At 34.9% G+C, this 16426-nt stretch overlaps 2 protein-coding genes and 1 pseudogene across 2 annotated transcripts; all 3 read left to right on the top strand.

Moving 5' to 3' along the window:
• The first annotated feature begins 352 nt into the window (after positions 1–352).
• Positions 353–2974, top strand: LOC113283861. The gene is made up of 3 exons (XM_026533237.1): positions 353–1707; positions 2065–2229; positions 2387–2974. The coding sequence occupies exons 1-3, from the start codon at positions 1681–1683 to the stop codon at positions 2675–2677; spliced, it is 483 nt and encodes a 160-aa protein (XP_026389022.1). The 5' UTR covers positions 353–1680; the 3' UTR covers positions 2678–2974.
• Positions 685–1473, top strand: LOC113280250 (FBD-associated F-box protein At4g10400-like). Its single transcript, XM_026528899.1, has one exon. It carries the CDS (start codon positions 685–687, stop codon positions 1471–1473), a length of 789 nt encoding a protein of 262 aa, XP_026384684.1.
• A 2082-nt stretch (positions 2975–5056) lies between the features above and the next one.
• On the top strand, positions 5057–6347 carry LOC113280249 (annotated as a pseudogene).
• The last annotated feature ends 10079 nt before the right edge of the window (positions 6348–16426 follow it).

Below are 16426 nucleotides of genomic sequence, written 5' to 3'. Positions count from 1 at the left end.
CTAATTGAAAGACGCTACCAGATACTGTGATGAACCAAAACGCAGGAGCAGAGAAAACCAAAGAGAAACAATCTGAGATGAAAAAAAAAGAGAAAGAAACTGAATTTGATTTGTTCGTGGAGTTGCAAAAAGGGTATTTTTGGTACTTTTGAAAAACTTGTCTTGTGTGACCCGCACGTTTTGGACTAGGGAATAAATATACATGTTTTTGGACCAGCGGATAATTTTATTCTAGGAATGGATTAGAAAATAACCGGTACTGGGTTTTCTGGACTACCTAGTAATTCTTAGTATTCTATATCCACGATAAAGTGGGTTCGGGGTTCCTTTTTAGGTTTTGAGGAACATATTTTCAGAGTTTCCGTCTGTTTGAGAGATTTTGAGAAATTATAACAAGAAAGACATCATCTTGTAACCTAAAAGCAGATGGAATCATTGATTGATTGGAGTGAACCCATATCAGATCAGAAACATGCAGAGATTAGAATTATTTGAGGGGTTTTTCACTTGAAGACTTCAATTTGGTGTTTCAGGTTTAACCAATTGCACCTGAAGAGTTTCTACTCATCATCCATTTCTACACTCTCAAAGGTACTACTTATTTTTCCATCTTTTGATTCAGGGGTTTTCGAATTACAAATTTTGGGGGTCTTCTTAGATTTATTGTTCAATTTTAGGTTAACAATGGAAGAAATAAGAAATGAACCATGTTCTGATAGGGAAGATAGAATCAGTAGGTTGGAAGATGCATTGATTCACTACATCCTGTCTTTCATTGATCCTAAATATGCAGTACAAACCAGTGTCTTATCGAAACGATGGATTGATATCTGGAAATCTCTCACTTTTCTAAGCTTCTATAGGAGTTCATTTTCACAAGACAAAAAAGATAGTTTTGTAATGTTTGTTGACATGGTATTCATTTTTCGCCGGAAAGACATTGATGTTCAGAGGTTTCGTTTGGATTGGAGTGACTCAGCGTATGATGATTCAGTGACAGTACATGTTAATAGATGGTGCCTTAATGCTATTGGGTATAATGTTCAAGAAGTAAGAATATTAATCACTCAGTTTTATAATTCGGCATATGAATTTCCTCACCGTCTCTTTAATTGTAAATCACTGAGAATGTTGGTAATAGAAGTGTGTGGTAATGCCAGATATGTAGATGTTATTCTACCAAGATCAATGAATTTACCTCAGCTTAAAGTACTGGCCTACTGTGGATTATCAATCTCCGGTGTAGAATTTTCTAAAAGTCTCTTTCCAAGTTGTCCAGTTCTTGAAACGTTACACGTAGTTGATTTTGATATACACAATGATAAAGGAAGGAATTTGATTGTTGTTTTTCTCTCAGCCTTAAGGAGTTTAAGTATGCTTTTAGACATCTTTTGCAGCAAAATGATAGTATGGTTAACATTGTCAAATTATCTGCTCCAAATCTGGCAGCATTCACTTGGAGATTTTTCTTGACACACTATTATTCTCTAGAAAATTGTTCTCCACTATCCCAAGTACATTTTGACACGAGACTTAAAGAAGAAAAAGAAGAAGGTGATGATGATGATGATGAGGAGGAGGAGGATGCTGATACCTATTTGAATCTGCCTTCAAAAGAGAAAGTTGTGTATGCTAAACATATGATGAAATTACTAGGAGCGGTTTGCATGGTGAAAAAAAATGATATTATCACCTGGTTTCCTTGAGGTATGGGTGCTTCCTCTCTTCCACGAATTAAACATATCTTATCATATTGCGAAAATGGTGTATATTTTACTGCCTAGACAAATTTATGAGAAGATGGGTTCTCAGCTTTTATGATGATGCGTATTGGTTATGAAGATGATTGTCATCTTTGTGTTTTTTTCTCAAGTCTAGGGTAAAGAGGAAGGACTGACGGCGGAAGATTTTTTTTATTCTGAACTAATAGAACTAAGATTTTTACATAACTTCATTAATATCCTATTTCAAATGATTATCGAGTTCTTTTAAGGACTCCTGGTTTACTATTTTTAACGCAAGTCTATCTGCTGCTGTTTGATTTTTTTATTTTTGCTTCTCAAGGTTCTTTCTCAAGCTCCTGACTTATTAAACTGTCAACCACCTCGCTTATGTAGTCTAGAATCTTTAATGCTGGAAATTTGGTCTACAAGAAACAGCTTGCGCTCAGTAGCATACTTACTCAAGATTTCTCCTAGTATTACTGATCTTTTCCTTCAATCCATGGAGGTAACATTTAACTAAGCTCTTTGTTTTTCAATTTGTTCTGCGAAGTCGTTCCTACAGTTCTAGTAGAATATCTATGTTTTTCATCTATCTCGTCTGGCAGCATTTCTTTTGTGTAATTTTAAAGTCGTGACCCATCAGTTATTGTGATTGAATGTAGACAAATTTAGCGTATATTGGAGCTGATTGGGAAGCAGGATTGTCATCCCCGGAAATGTTGTCTTACCTTTGGTTTGTCGAGATTTATGATGTGGAAGCATGTGATGCTAAGTTCAAACTTCCGGCTTTTTTGTTGAAAAATGCAAAGGTCTTGGAGCAGGTTGATGTAATCTTTTCGCGTTCTAGTTTTGGTTCGCGTGCTAGCAAGGGACAAGTTGAGCTATTTATAAAAAAGCTAAGAGCAGTTCCTACAGCTTCTTCAAGTATCAACTGGCAGTTTATGAGAACTTAGTAGGTGATATTGTGAGCTTTTTACTAGAGAACCTGCAACCAAAAGTAGTCAGATAATAATGGATAACTCTATACTCAGCCAAGAAGCAAGAGACTTTCCTGCGAACTCATGTAATTTGGTGTTTCCTCTTGTTTTTGCAGTATATATGTCTTCTTCAAAATATATAGTTATTGAAATGTCTATTTGAGACTTAGTTAAATGTTATATGCCCGTACTTTAATGCTAATTGTCTTATCTTTTGTTTACAATGACTTTAAGTATAGGCTGAATGATTTTCATGGAAGTCTGACCAATATGTCTGAACAGACTCATATATATGTTTAGTTGCATAATATCAGAACCTTGTCTTGAACTATAAATGTACTTGTATAGCTAAGAGCATTTTCAATAGCCTATTAAAATATCAAAATAATGTTGCTCTAACCTTACATTAGCTCATCTTGTCGAATTCATTCTGGTTCATGTTGGAGATTATCAAAAACTTTTGAAGCATCTAGTTGAGGCATTAAGAATATCAAGTACAGAACTGTAAGAGATTTGCATAGCTTTCTACTGGCAGGTCGTTACTGATGATGCAAGCATGGAGTTGCTTGGCTTGTTGAGAAAATGACTACAACTCTAGTTTGGAAGTTGCAATTTGAAATTTCTAATGGAATTTCACAGTATTTGAGAACAGCTTCGGCTGCCATCTTCATTTTCCTGTGGAAAGGTTGGAAAGAAGGAGAACTTATCCAAAGGCATGGTTAAGAATTGAGATATAGTAGTTAAATGAGTTCAGGAGATTTTTTGGTCTTTTGCTTAGATGGCAGAAAATGATAGAGGTCGGGTAAACTTTACATGTCAGTAAATGAATGATATATATACTAAGGAAACCCCATCTTCATCAACATTTTCTAATAGAAATCTTGAAAAGGTTTCCTACAGTGTTAGGTGTAGGAAACTTTCAAGTACTCAGAAGCTCTCTAACCCCTGTTTGAAAATTTTGAATGTTATAACTTTATGGGGTCGGACCTTCCAATGTGGATGTGCATTCCTTCTTGTCTTCCATACTTGGTAGATAAGACTAGCAGGTATTGCGAAGCTTCAACAACTTAGGCATCTTACTCTTAAATGATTGTTTTCAGAAAGTTTGAATATCGGTGGAGTTCCTTCGTTAGTTGAGTTCGATCTTATTGATATGTATTTTATAGAAGAGTTATGTCATCCCCATGCATGTCTTGATTTTTTGGTTATCAATAACTGCTAAAGGTAATTTCCTTCTTTGGAGAAGTTGCAACTACAGAACATCAAATTCAAAGTCAGTAATTTCCATAGGGAGAAGTTAGTAGTACCATTGATCATCTTGTTAGCCTCTTCTTCTCCTACAGCATTTACAAGAACTTCTTTATAACTCTTGAAATACCCCAGCTGCACTGAAATCCGAATCGCCCCAGAGGTCAAGGTCGTTAGTTCGTTTAATCCTGATCCAGCTGAAGCAAAACTGACACCAGTACGTAATTCATCAACGGAAAAACTAGGGTCTAAATAAGGTGGAACAAACTCTTTGATACCAAAAGATGATGCTAGTAAGTCGGGAACTAAAACCTTCCAGTGGCAGTACCGTTCGGAAATTCTTGACCGTATGGAAAGTGGTCGCTCTTTAGAACTGTTCGGATGAAATTGTTGTTGCCGGTATCAACAGTCGAATCACCAAAGATTAGAATGGCAGGATATGCAGGAGGTATATTTGAGGCATAACAAGTTTTTCCACTGTATAAGATTAAGCTTAGATGAAGAAGATCAAAATGTGGTTCATGGTCGGAGATTGAGTTATGCTAACTTGAAACATATGCATTGATGTTAATTCAGATTTATATAGAGAAATCAAAGATGAATTAAGCTGAAATGAACGGCTCTTTTTTAAAGTTTCAACTAGCATTAACTCCAAATGGGTTGTCATTTCCACCCTTATGATCTTCCAGATAGGATTGGGTGCATAAGCTGTCATTTCTAAGCAATTCTTGTTACTTTTTTGTCATTTGAACATAACCTCGTGCTGAATAATAGGATTTAGCTGAAGATGATCAAGATGGGGTTCATGGTTGGAGATATTGAGATATGTCGAACTTGTAACATATATGGAGAAATCAATAACATGAATTGAGCTGAAATGAGACCGCTCTTTGTTAAGTTTCAACAAGCTTTAACTTCTAGAGACGTTAGGAGTTATTGAACTTAAGTTTTATTGGAAAACTTAAAAGCTTCATTAGTTAAAGCTTTGTTGAAACTTAAAAAAGAGCCGTTTCATTTCAGCTTAATAAATTCGCGTCATTTCTCTATATAAACCTATATTAACATCAATGGTTATGCTACAAGTTAAACATCAATCAATCTCTAAGCATGAACCCCATTTTGATCTTCTTCAGCTTAATCCTAGTAAGTGGAAAAACTTGTCATGCCTCAAATAAGCCTATGTACCCTGCAATTCTAATCTTTGGTGATTCGACTGTTGATACCGGAAATAATAATTTCATCCCGACACTAACCCAGAGCAACCACTATCCATACGGTCGAGACCTTCCCAATGGTATTCCATTGGGAAGGTTTTCAAACGGAAAGTTGGTTCCTGATATGTTAGCATCATTGTTTGGTATCAAAGAGTTTGTTCCACCATACTTGGACCCTAGTTTGTCTGACGATGATTTACGTACAGGCGTCAGTTTTGCATCTGCTGGATCAGGTTTCGATGAATTAACAACGGGCATTCTCCGGGGTGATTCCAGTTGCGACGCAAGTGATGTACTTTAAGGAGTATATAGAGAGACTTAGAAATGCGGTTGGAGATGAAGAGGCTAACAAAATAATTAGTGGTGCATTTGTTTTGATTTCTGCAGGATCTAATGACATTGTTTTCAACTTTTACAATTCACCATCTAGACGATTTCAGTTTGACATCACAGGATATCACGATTTTCTCCTAACAAAGCAAGAACATTTAATTAAGGTAATAATAGTTCAGTCTTTCTTTTTCTTTTTTCATTCAATTGGTCTGATGGTTGGCATGATCCCACCACCGTGGAGGTAGTGGTATGAACCCGTAATTGCAAGGGGGACAAAATTACATTGGTATACTTTCTCGTTTTTTAATTGTTTGTATTGCCGTAGGAACTATATGATCTTGGATGTCGAACATTTACAACATCGGGCTTGGGTCCGCTAGGATGTGGACCAATCCAAACTATGGAAGGTACGGAGGGTAGAAAATGCCTGGAAAATCAGAATGTAGAAACTCAAATGTATAATGCAAAACTCAAGAACTTGACTCGGAACATGCCAACAACCCTTCCCGGTAGCAACATAATTTATGTAAATATGTTTGACGGAATGATAGATATGATCAAGAATCCACAAAAATATGGTATGTTTCCAACTCTAGATGTTTTTTCTAATGGATTTATTTTTCTAAGAATAGAGATGAAAGTGAATTTTCTTTGTTGGTGCGACGACAGGTTTTGTAGAAACAAATAGAGGATGTTGTGGGAGTGGTTTGGTTGAAACGGGACCTTTATGTAATGCATTCACCCCAGTTTGTTCAAACCCTTCGGAGTACTTGTTCTGGGACGCCGTGCATCCAACTGAAGCCGTTTATAAATTTGCCGCCAATGCTATTCATAACCAGCTACACGTCTAAGTCGAGGACTAGAAGACGGTGCAGCATGCTTCAACAAAAAAAGAAAAAAAGAAAGACGGTGCATGAACTGCTATCAGTAAGGATGACACCTCTTACTGATACTGATTGCTTACTAAGGTTTTACAAGTGAAGGATGATCCATAAGCAACATTTTTGTAGAATTCATTTCATGTACTGAACATACCCACATGCTAAATAAATAAACAGACCATCCAGAAAACTACACCAAAGCCGTTATGTGAGTGAGAGGGTAGGATCCGTCCTCAGGAGATTAGCAGGGGGCTATTAAATGGTGAGTTGGGTCTACTTCATCTCTCTCGACGGGTTTGGATTGGTTTAGCTAGGCGGTTTGTTTAAAAATTTTGACCAATAAAAGAACTCTCAACTTTATTTCATTGCTTAAAGAACAACGTTCAAAAATTGCAATCACATGCGGATGCAACAGCATAGCAACACCATGGCATGTATACACCAACACAGTGTAGGGAGGGACCAGGGAAAATGACTCTAGCTAGCTCAACTAGTCTACCAAGACGAGTTGGTAAAGAGACCGTTTGATCTTAAAATGCGGGTCCATGTATCCTGGAACTTTTGATTAAGATAACATCTTAACAAAAATTATGGAGTCTGCGATTCAAACCAAGTTTGATACACGATTAAATCTCGATGTACTAGAGAATAAAGTTTGCAAACAATTGTACGAGAGTAATTTGCTAGTATGATTTGTGGGAAGAAAATCACGAGTCATTAGGAGTTGTTGGTTCTTAAATTTGCGAAACATAAATGATTCTCAGTAACTAATGAAGCTTTTAAGCTTTTGCTTAGTTGTCTGAACTCTTTAGGAATTAAGACGGTCCTCATGAACCAGATGGAGAAACCCAAGGAAATATTGTGTGGTCTTTAATCTGGAATCTACATTTGGAACGAAGCCAAAAGACAACAAGCTTACATTGAAAATGATACTTGAAAGACTAGCTCGAAACTAGAATCGAGAGAGCAGCATAGCAACGGAGCTTTTGAGACAATCAGCACGTGAAATTGTCGGGTAAACAGAAAAAGTTGTGAAGTCACAAGATGAATCCGGCACTAATCGACAACTTTATATATGTTCAAAAGTACAGCAAAGATATTAATTAATCGATTTTCAGCTCTGTATATATATTGTTGTTATTAATCTCTAAACCGCTGCACATCTTTACCTGAGATGAAAACACTGGATCTGCTTTGCTTTCTTCGATCTCTTGTGCTTTCTTCTTCTTTCTCTGTAATTCTTACCAACGGTGCATCAGAAATGTTAAACAAGTTGGTGATCAAGAAGATTCAGGTGCACATATGATTCTCGCTGTAATGGCTGAGGCTGAGAAGAGCCACGAAACGGATGGAACTTGCAAGACTTTGGCGTATGATATTGCTGAAGATGTGGTGGGTGAGTTTTCCTATGAAACCATGCGTAAGTCTGAAAGAGTCAAAGAGGAGACTGCTAAAAGCATAAGGTACGCGGTTTCATTTCCAATCTATTTTTCTTTTTTTGAAAGAAAAAGTTTTCTTAAAAGAAAAGATCCAAGAAAACAGAAGAACTTGGGGATTTACATATTGATAGTATCCTCCCAGTTAAAAAGAATTCTATTACAACTTGCAAATCTAAACATTTGCTACAAAACCATAGAACTATCGTTCGTTTGATCTTGTAAGTGAGTTCTATAACAGACATTCAACGAGATCCAAAAAATGGCAAAAAAGGATCAGGGATACTACTCAAAGTTTAGACAAACTTAGTAATGATATGGGTAGATTTGAGCTGTAAGTTACTGCACCTTAATATTAGTATTAATGATTTATGGTAAATTCGTTGTTTGTTTTATCGTTTTTCTAATAATTCTAGATTTTCAGGGGTAAAAATCCCGATACATAGTAACTGTGGGATCCGGTGTGAGCTAAAATCACTTCCTATTGTTTTCATGAGTGGTCTCATGATCTCTGTCTATCGGTGGATTTTTCGGGATTTTTATTCATGTTTCTAGCATGACAGATTTTTTTTTACAAACCAACATTTAGATAATTTGGAATATTCTGGCCAAAGCAAAGAGTTCCTTGTTTTCTAGGTAAGCCCGACCTTAGCTTGGGAAATTCAAAAGAAGTTTGATACTGGATCAAATCTGGATGTACTAGTGAATAAAGTTTCCAAATAATTGGACGCAAGTAAGTATTTGCTAGTGCTGGATTATCCATGAAATGAGAACCATGTATGGTGCTAAGTGAATCATCAATAACATGATAAGAGCTTGATTCTTTTTTCTGCTAGTTCCAGAAGAATGGGGAAATAGTTCATAAAATTTGCCATGTACCTAAACAATAAGACAAAAAAAAATTATATTTATGGGGAAATTAATTGTAAAAATGTTGTTAAAACACGTGAGAATAATGATGTTTTGCATAATCCAATATTGAGAAAGTATTTGGACAAAATATTTACCATCACAACAAATAATTAAGAAAATTTGATTTTTAAATGTTCAGGCTGAAGATATTTACCAAAACAACAAATAAGTGTAAGAAAAAGCTTGGTAGCTCATGCAAAGGTTGAAAATATTTTTATCCTAATAGAAACGGATACCCATGTTTTCCATAACCTGATACAAAACAAATATAAATACAAAGAGATATTGATACATTAATGATCTTGGATCAGGACCAACACTTATACGTCAGCCCATACGACAAATATTGTACGAGAGAACTACACCACTACACCAGGTTAAACCAAACACTAGAAGCTTACATTTCTTTAATTGATATCAAGGTTAAATGTTGGTAACTATTTCTATAAGGATATGCATTACCAGAAATAAAAAACCTCAACCATTGGATTATCAATCTATCTTCTTTTTATATCCTGTAAAATGTAAAGTACCCTAAAAATATCATCGGTCGCCCGAACATATTTAAAACGAAGTTTCTTATTTTATCTTCGTTTCTGGATCTCAATTTTTCTGTCCAAATGCTTCATCAATGATGGATGCTCTAGACTTCGTCTAATGACGCTTGCATATTCAAGATTTAGAAAGTGTTTCCCATTCCATAATTTCTACGGAGCTTTCAACGTTTTGGACGTGCTCTCTGGCTTCAAATGGTTTGGCGTCGCAGAAAGTACTTTACTGCCAAACGCTTAGGTGTCAAACTGAATATTCGCTCCGAAGATGCGAACCAACGCCTATCCATAATCAGAATAGTTCAGAAGTTTGGCGTCCCACTGTATATGGTTTGGTGCTTTTACTTTGAATCTTGAATCTTGATAAGAATTAGGCGTTGAACTTTTATAATGTGACACCAACTGAATCTTGAATGTGGAATGTCCATAAGACTAAGCCTTAAGAACATCGTTATCTCTAGATGATCTTAATTAATATCGTTTTTACTATTGATGTTCTCATTCCTCTGAAACTGTGAGAAGAAAAAACGTAATCATTAATATGTTGTTAACTATTCGTGGAATGAGAATCATATGGCACAAAGACTTTAGAGCTTTAACTAAGTTGAAAGGTTCTTATTAACTTATATACCATGATACATGTTAAGGAAAAATAAAATATTATTATCTTGCATTGGATATTGTAATTCTTGTTGAATAACTAAAATCATGGAAATCATTTTTTTATTGTATGTAAAAGGACCGACTTCCGGTTATACCCTTCTAAATCTAATCTTTATTTTATTTTACAACTCACTATGATAAACAATTGTCTCCTCCGTTAAATAAACCAATATGATCATCATCAAATCCCAGCATACATACACATCTGAGTGACAACACACACCATGCACATAAATAGATATTTTCCTATTTTACATTGCTTGATCTGAGGGGGGGAAAACATTGATTTGATCATTTTAGATCAACTCAATAAAAATGTTGTCATTTTTTTCAAATTGACCTGATCAAGGCCATCTCGGCCCCATTGTTGAAGTTACGACAAGTGCCTTACAAAAAATAATTCCGCAGTGTTGTATATATTGAACACCTTAGTTATTCAACTTCAATGATCGTAACTTTAGTTTTTCAACTTCAATAGAACAGAAACCATCCTTAACCTGTGCAATGAATTGTCGGGCCGGATACTTTACTACTCTAGCAAAACATTCAATAGCCCATGGATCAGGACCTCTATTATTATGCTTAAGATTAATCTTAGTACGAGGCAGAGAAAACAAAACGATCGAAATAAAGAAAGGACATAGCAGATGATGAGTCACGGCATGGTAATTAATGCTATGTTTTATTGAGGCCTATATTCTTTTAAGGCACTTCTTATAAAGGTAGGATTAAAATAAAATAAGATATAAAAGGGTATTAGTGGAAACAACATTTTCTAGAATCAATAAAATATAAATTTCAAGAAATTTTAGCTATCCAACAAAGATTACAATATTCAATACAAGATAACATTATTTTAATCTTCCTTAATCTCCATCCTGATATATAAGTAACTAATATATCTCATGGGTCAGAGCAAGTTTGATTCTTTACTAGTTGGTTAGGTTTGTCCTAGTATTGAACGTAATTAAATAGCCTGTTTTACAAAGATTTAGTTGCTTTTAACTTTAAATTACATCCTTATATGTTTGTGTTTAAAAGCAAGTTTGGCTTAATTTCTCTTGATTCCTTATATTTGTCTTTGATATAATTTCTAGTAAGATTATGAAATTTTATTATTGTGGTTTATTCATATCTCGATATCACTCTATCTTTTGGTGAAGCCTGCTGGTATGTTCAGTTTTATCTGCACCCTCGTTGTTTTTTTTTGTTTGTTTATATCATCGTTCTAAATCCTTTTTAGTTTTTAGATTATACACATGCACACTTCAAATTACTTTTGATTTGGTTGAGCTATGTTGTGCAGCTGAATGCAAATATGGTTAATGAATAGGCTCGAGGCAGTGGAGCTGTTACATCATGTTTCGGGTTAAGAAAAAGATTCACCTGCACTCCAAGAGTGTTTTTAATTAGTTCACACTACATGCTCAACATAGTTCAATAATTCATGCAATTGAGATGTCTTTCTACAATTCATTCAGAACTGTGTTTGAATGGTGTTAGGTACTATCAGGGACGATCCTGCATTTTCTGTGGACTAATGCAAAAAAAGAAAAAGAAAAATTGGCCCCTTAACATTGAGAGGGATTTATTCAATTTTAAGGATCTATTTAAAGTCTCTGTTCAGCCAATAATGGAAGCGATCGAAAACAATTCACATGGAAATCAACGAACTCTATGAAAGCTTAACAAGACTACGAGCACATTAACATATCAATTTAAGTAACAAGATCTTAGCGCTAGCGTTGAATTCTTACCATCAACTAAGCAAAACCTTTCTCGAAAACTCAAAGAAAAATGCATGAATGTGAAGCTTTTTGTAATTTTTTTAGCAAATTTGCAGAATATGGAACTAAAAGTATGATCAATATACATGGTGAATTTACATCGCATATGATCAATCTATGAGTAATGGAAAATGGATAAGATTTTTGTGATGATCAAACTAAAAGTATTTACCTCAGAGATGTTCTCACATTACAGGTTTACTTCAAATGAAGACTATGGAATTAAATGAAAAATATCTTGGTCTGCCTCTCTTTTTGGGCAAGAATAAAAGACAAAGTTTTAAATCAACAGAAGAAAAGGTTCAAAACAGGTTAAGTATTTGGCAAGGAAAAATAATTGATCAAGCTGGGAGATCAACTCAAGTGTAGTCAGTGCTGAGTACAATGGCTAACTACCAGATGGATTGTTTCAAAATGCCAAAATATGTCACTGATTCCCTTGCCAGAGTTCAAAGAAGATACTGGTAGAGAAAGGACAACAAGGAAGGAATGAATCCAATTTCTTGGGGTGTTGTTTGTAAACCAAAAAGGCTTGGAGGAATGGGCTTCAAAAACACCAAAAAATTCATGATGCTCTGCTTGCAAAATTGGCTTGGAGAATGATTACATATCAAAACTCTCTTTGTGCTAGAATCCTGAGAGCTAAATACTTCCACAATAAAGACCCTTTATGTGATGAAGTTACTTCTCATGGATCATGGATATGGAAAAGAATATATAAAGGTTTGCAAATTGTTAAGAAATACTATGTTTGGAGTGTTGGTGATGGCTCAAGAATAAAAGTCTGGAGGCATAATTGGATTGCAAATACACATCACGCACAACTTTCGAGTTCAATTCAGCAAGAAACCAAACAATGGAATGCTCAAAGAATAAATCAAATCTTCAACAACACAGAAAGTAAGAAAATTCAGGAAACAAGAAGCTCAGGAAATGCTAGAGATACTATGAACTGGATCTTCACAAAAAATGATACCTTCACTATCCAGTCTACCTATAAAGCTTTAATCCAAGAAGCCAATGGAGACTGCATCAGCAAAGAAGAGCAAAAATTCTGGTTGAAGATATGACACTTAAAGCTTTCTTACAAGCTCAATTTATTTCTCTTGATATGTTTAAAAGATATTCTTCAAACAAGAACAAGAGTAGGAAGGCACATTCAATTGGAAGACTATAACTTCCCTTTGTGCAAGCAAACACCAGAAACAGACATTCACATCCTTTTACGCTGTGATCTAGAAAAAGTTATTTGGTTCACCATCTTACCAGAAGCCATGCACTCCCAATAGCACTTCAACTCCCTACAAGAGTGGATTAAATCCTGGAACCAAGACCGGGGCATCATCTCTTTTAAAAAAGAGAAAAGTATCCTTTTAACAACAGTTATAATGTGGTAAATATGGAAAATATGGAAATTTAGATGCATGACAGTCTTTGAAGGAAAAATCTCACACCTTAACTGCATCATCATGAGCATTAGACAATTTTGCATAAAATATAATATGCTAGGTTGTCAAACTAACCCTATTTGCATAAATCAAGCTAGTTCAACTAAGAAAAAATGGGAGAAACCCCCTGAAAATTAGTGGAAGTTAAATTTTGATGCTGCTTTTGATAAAGACAAAAATATGTGTCGTATTGGTCTAACCATAAGAGATTGTGCAGGGAGATTTATGGAGGCCATGGTGAAAGTTACAAACGACAGAGATGCTGAGCAGGGAGAAGGCTTAACTCTTCTAGAAGCTGTAGAATGGATAAAGAATATGAGTTGGAAAAATGTTATCATTGGAGGAGATTGTAAGATTATTATTGAAGCAGTGACTTCAAATTTTGTTAACTCTAACTGGAAGGACCATAATCTTCTTTCGGATATTAGTAGGATTGTAGTAATGTCAAATGTGTTTTCTTTCCTAGGACTGGTAATGAAGCGGCTGATGGATTAGCCAAATATGCCAAGAAGTTTAAGTGTAATCAAGTGTGGTCTGAAAACCCACCAAGATGCATCCTCTCAATGAATTTGCTTTTATGATTTAAAAAAAAAAGATCCTTAGTGCCTCATTTTATTGTTAATTTCTTGGATTAGTCATCTGCTAGCTTTTGGGGCGCTACAAAAAACTATTTCACTCTCTTCTCATTTACTTCTGTTCTTTCCACACATTAAGTTTTTTTTATTGATTTTATAAATTTGCATGTAGTTTTCTACATCTGATAGACGCATTTATGTGTCTATTTTGTTCTCAATGTTCTGTATTGTTAGTGCTCGATATTGTACTAATTATGGTGCTTTTGTGTTTGGATAGGTGTTTTTGGAGAAATACATTTTCAACAGTATTGATTGGGAATGATTTGACACACCGAAGTAGGATTGCTGACTGGTTTTTGATCGACAAAATATAAGATTTTCGTGTATATTTGAGTCAACAGGGAAAGAATAATATCTCGAAGATTTGTTGTTATCTTCAAGTTAATGCAATATATGGGAATATAAAATCCCTTGGGATTCGTATCTATCAGTTTAGGGAAGTTCTGAAAGATTTTGACAGCTCTTCTACGTGTGAAAATAAAGAGAAAATACTTGGATATACTTTATTAATCGTCAGAAGATGTGAGTATTAACTCGAGAGACATCCATCTGTTGGGTATAAATAGGTGATGGGGGACACACAAAAGGGAATGCAGAGTTAGGGGAAGAACCAGAGCGTATAATAGAAAGGTGCAGAGAGTTTTTCTGTTTTATAATATTTTCACCTCTTGTAAGCACTTTTGAGCAATGAAAAATTATTCTTAGTGCGTTTCACCATGTAGAGCTAAACCCCATCACTGGGACGACGGAGGAAGCAACTTTTCATGATTGTGGTAAATGAGTTAATTATTTTATTGACTATTTGCATTGATTTAATTGCTTTATGATTTCTATTAATTATTTGTTATTTTGTTAGATGCTGCATGCTTAGTTCTAAATGCTTTAGATGCGTCATGCTTTTAACTTACAAATAATATTTTACGAAATCTATTTTTGGCAAAGAACTAGAGTCACAACTTCTTTTTTTTGAGCTATATTGTCTCGAGTTAATGACTGAACCATAACAATATGAAAAGTAGTGGAATCCCGCGTCTCAGCGTCTCTTCATCTTCTGACAAATTGTGTGTATATATTTTTCCTTATTTTCTTTATTAAGTCTTAAACACAAATTCTCAATAAATCTGAGTGAACGAATCATCTTACTACAACATCATTTAAAAACCACACCAACATCATACTAGACAAATTAGCTTTCTTAAAAGCACTAAAGAAAATAGGAAACTCAAAATGAAGATTCTTGCATGGAATGTCCAAGGAATATGAAACAAAACAAATAGACAACACTTGCATGATTCTGTTTATAATTATAATTATAATCCAGACATCATTCTTTTGTCAAAAACAAAAAAAAAAAGTCTGATAAATTTTATCAATCTCTAACTCATCTTGGATATGCCCATATTAAATGCCAAGAGACCATAGGAAAAGCTGGTGGCTTAGCTCTGTTGTGGAAAGATGGTTTATTAATTGAAATTCTTCATACAACAAGTAACATGATGCATTTAATTGTGAGTTCTAATTTACAAAACAAAAAGTGGTTGTTATCTTGTATGTATGGTTCGCACAAAAAACATGAAAGAGAAGCTCAGTGACAGTACTCGTTGAAGATAGGAGAAAACTTAAACACCCCTTGGGTTATTCTAGGAGATCTCAACATCACCTTACACTCCTCTGAAAAACAAAGCTTTAGTACTCATCCTTCACTTTCTTTAAAAATAGTTCATGACACAATCAAAGTAGTCGAAATCGTTCCTCGGTCCTACTCGGTTGTGGAGCATGGAGCAAATAGCAATAAATTCAAACTTGGAAATCGCCACGATTCGTTCTAGGTACTTGGAATCTATTTATTAGACACTTATATATTGCTGCTCATAAGTCATGATTTATACCTAATTAAAATTAAAATTTTAACACTATCATGTAATTAAGTGTGTAATATTATTATATTAAACGTATTTATCATGTATTTAGTGGTTTTTCTATGTGATAACTCCCATCTGAGGGGTTACAAAAAAATTCTTTTCTGATTCTAGTGCATGCAAGGCCAACTCGGAAAAATCGTTAACGCGTTTTGCTCAAAAAGCAGTCCAAGCCGGAAAAATCGTCCGCCTCAATCACTAAAAATCGGAAAAGGATTGGAATCGAAAATCTCCTCGGTCATATAGCATGTACAATTACTCGGAGAGTAATCAGCCTTGGAGAGAGATCTTGACTACGCTAGACACAATAAATTATCATGGACTTAGAGACATTCCATTTACTGGATCTCCTTTCAATGGTCAAACCAAATATGTACCCAACATAATGTCAAAACCAGAACAGATAGAGCACTTGCACACAATAATTGGTTCTTCTCTTACATAGATGTTGTTATAAATAATCTTCTTCCTTATGGCTTAGATCATGCTCCAATATTACTTCATACTCATCCTACAACCAACTCAACTCAAAAACAAAAAAGATTTAATTAAGCATGGCTCATCATCCAACCTACAGAGAAGTAATTGAAGAATGTTGGAACTCAGAGGAGAATAAATATCTGAAGATTACAGAGAAACTTCAAGCTACAACAACTTCTCCTGGAAAATGGAATCACAATATCTTTGATCATGTAAAT

This window comes from Papaver somniferum, chromosome 5 (genome assembly GCF_003573695.1).
Source record: "Papaver somniferum cultivar HN1 chromosome 5, ASM357369v1, whole genome shotgun sequence".
Taxonomy (NCBI): Eukaryota; Viridiplantae; Streptophyta; class Magnoliopsida; order Ranunculales; family Papaveraceae; genus Papaver; species Papaver somniferum.
The sequence above is the reverse complement of the archived record's forward strand: the minus strand, read 5'-3'. Positions and strand labels throughout refer to the sequence as shown.

Coding starts and splice junctions, on each gene's coding strand:
- LOC113280250 (XM_026528899.1), top strand. CDS start 685: ATGGAAGAAATAAGAAATGAACCATGTTCTGATAGGGAAGATAGAATC.
- LOC113283861 (XM_026533237.1), top strand. CDS start 1,681: ATGATATTATCACCTGGTTTCCTTGAG. Junction 1,708..2,064: donor TATCACCTGGTTTCCTTGAG/GTATGGGTGCTT, acceptor TTGCTTCTCAAG/GTTCTTTCTCAAGCTCCTGA. Junction 2,230..2,386: donor TTTTCCTTCAATCCATGGAG/GTAACATTTAAC, acceptor GATTGAATGTAG/ACAAATTTAGCGTATATTGG.